The following is a 1,278-nucleotide window of genomic DNA, read 5'->3' as shown; positions in this document are numbered from 1 at the left end:
CCAAATAAGCACGATGCTGTGAGATAAAACAGCACAGGTCAGAGTATGAGAATCCCTAAGGAAGACCATTACATTTTGGTTGAGACAGAGCAGGCAATGCAAACATTGGGAAATACTCTTCAGCAGTTTTGCCAGTGTAGCTCTCTCCTTACAGGTAATCGTAAAGCAATGTTTCATGGGTCGGGATCTCGTGTCCATAAACAGAGCAGTTTTTGTCCTGACACGCACAAATTGAGAAATAAGGCTAAATACGCAAAACTTGATATTAACAGTCAAGCTATTGTTCAAACTTTTACTAAAGTTTGTCAGGTTTAACCTTCTGCAGGCAAATGCAGCTGTTTTACATATCTGCAGTTTCATTGAATCATTTTCTTCCAAAATGACTGAAGAGACCCAGTGTAAGCAAGTCATAATCGGTCTAAAAATACTGCTAGTACCATGAAACAGTTTTGAAAAACAGTTAAGTATGCTCACTTACGTGTTTGGCTAGGTTCCTCAGTCCTTTTTCCCTGAACAGTTCAGTACTGCCCCAGGTATTACTAACCAAACATGACAGTTTGAGGGTCCCAGCATATCCCTTTCAGACAAAACAAAGTCAGAGGTGAGTTCTACAGGTAACTTTTAATTCAAGTTTTGAAAATTTGAGGAGCTTCTGATATTTTTCCCTTCCCAACATATGTGATTGTATTTATTTACATATATTTTTACCTTTTGTTACACATTTGTATTAGTTATTGCCAGTTACCCTTTTCATTCTTAAAAAACAGCACAAATGGTTTATTGCCACGACACCTCACAATAACCTCACTTGCCATTTATGCAAAATTTTTTTTAAATTAAGCCTAAATATTTTTTTCTTAATCTTCTGGCAAGTCAGAATTGTCTTCACATTTATTAATAGCTGTGCCTCGCAGAACACACCAAAGGTGCCAATACTCGTGACTAATCTAGATGAAGTTCAAGTTAGCTGACAGGAGAGAATTTTCTTCAGTTCTTCATTCAACTCTTACTCATCCCAGGTATCTCCATATTTATTTACTTTAACTAAAGAAAAGAAGGAAAAAATAGTCACATATTACTTAATTTAATTGCAGATTTTATCTTACACAGTTCCAAAAAGCACGATGAAATGCATTACCATTTGAAGTGGTGAGTGCCAAGAGAATCAGTCACAGCACAACAGACATCTAATTAAAGTCACTTTTGAATAAGTGAGGAGAAGAGTTTGTTAATCATTATTCTTCAGTGAATTAGTATTCAGTCAAGAGGCCTACTGTA

At 36.1% G+C, this 1,278-nt stretch overlaps 1 protein-coding gene across 1 annotated transcript in view; it reads right to left on the bottom strand.

Moving 5' to 3' along the window:
* Nucleotides 1-936: 936 nt before the first annotated feature.
* The window catches only part of OCIAD1 (OCIA domain containing 1), a gene marked incomplete at its 5' end in the record, with an annotated part of 14,259 nt that continues 13,917 nt past the window's right edge, over nt 937-1,278 (bottom strand). The window contains one exon of the mRNA XM_009867599.1: nt 937-1,044. Within this exon, the coding sequence (XP_009865901.1) occupies nt 1,007-1,044 (38 nt within the window). The remainder of the gene's footprint in view (nt 1,045-1,278) is intronic.

Source organism: Apaloderma vittatum, unplaced genomic scaffold, assembly GCF_000703405.1.
Source record: "Apaloderma vittatum isolate BGI_N311 unplaced genomic scaffold, ASM70340v1 scaffold22434, whole genome shotgun sequence".
NCBI lineage: Eukaryota > Metazoa > Chordata > Aves > Trogoniformes > Trogonidae > Apaloderma > Apaloderma vittatum.
The sequence above is the reverse complement of the archived record's forward strand: the minus strand, read 5'-3'. Positions and strand labels throughout refer to the sequence as shown.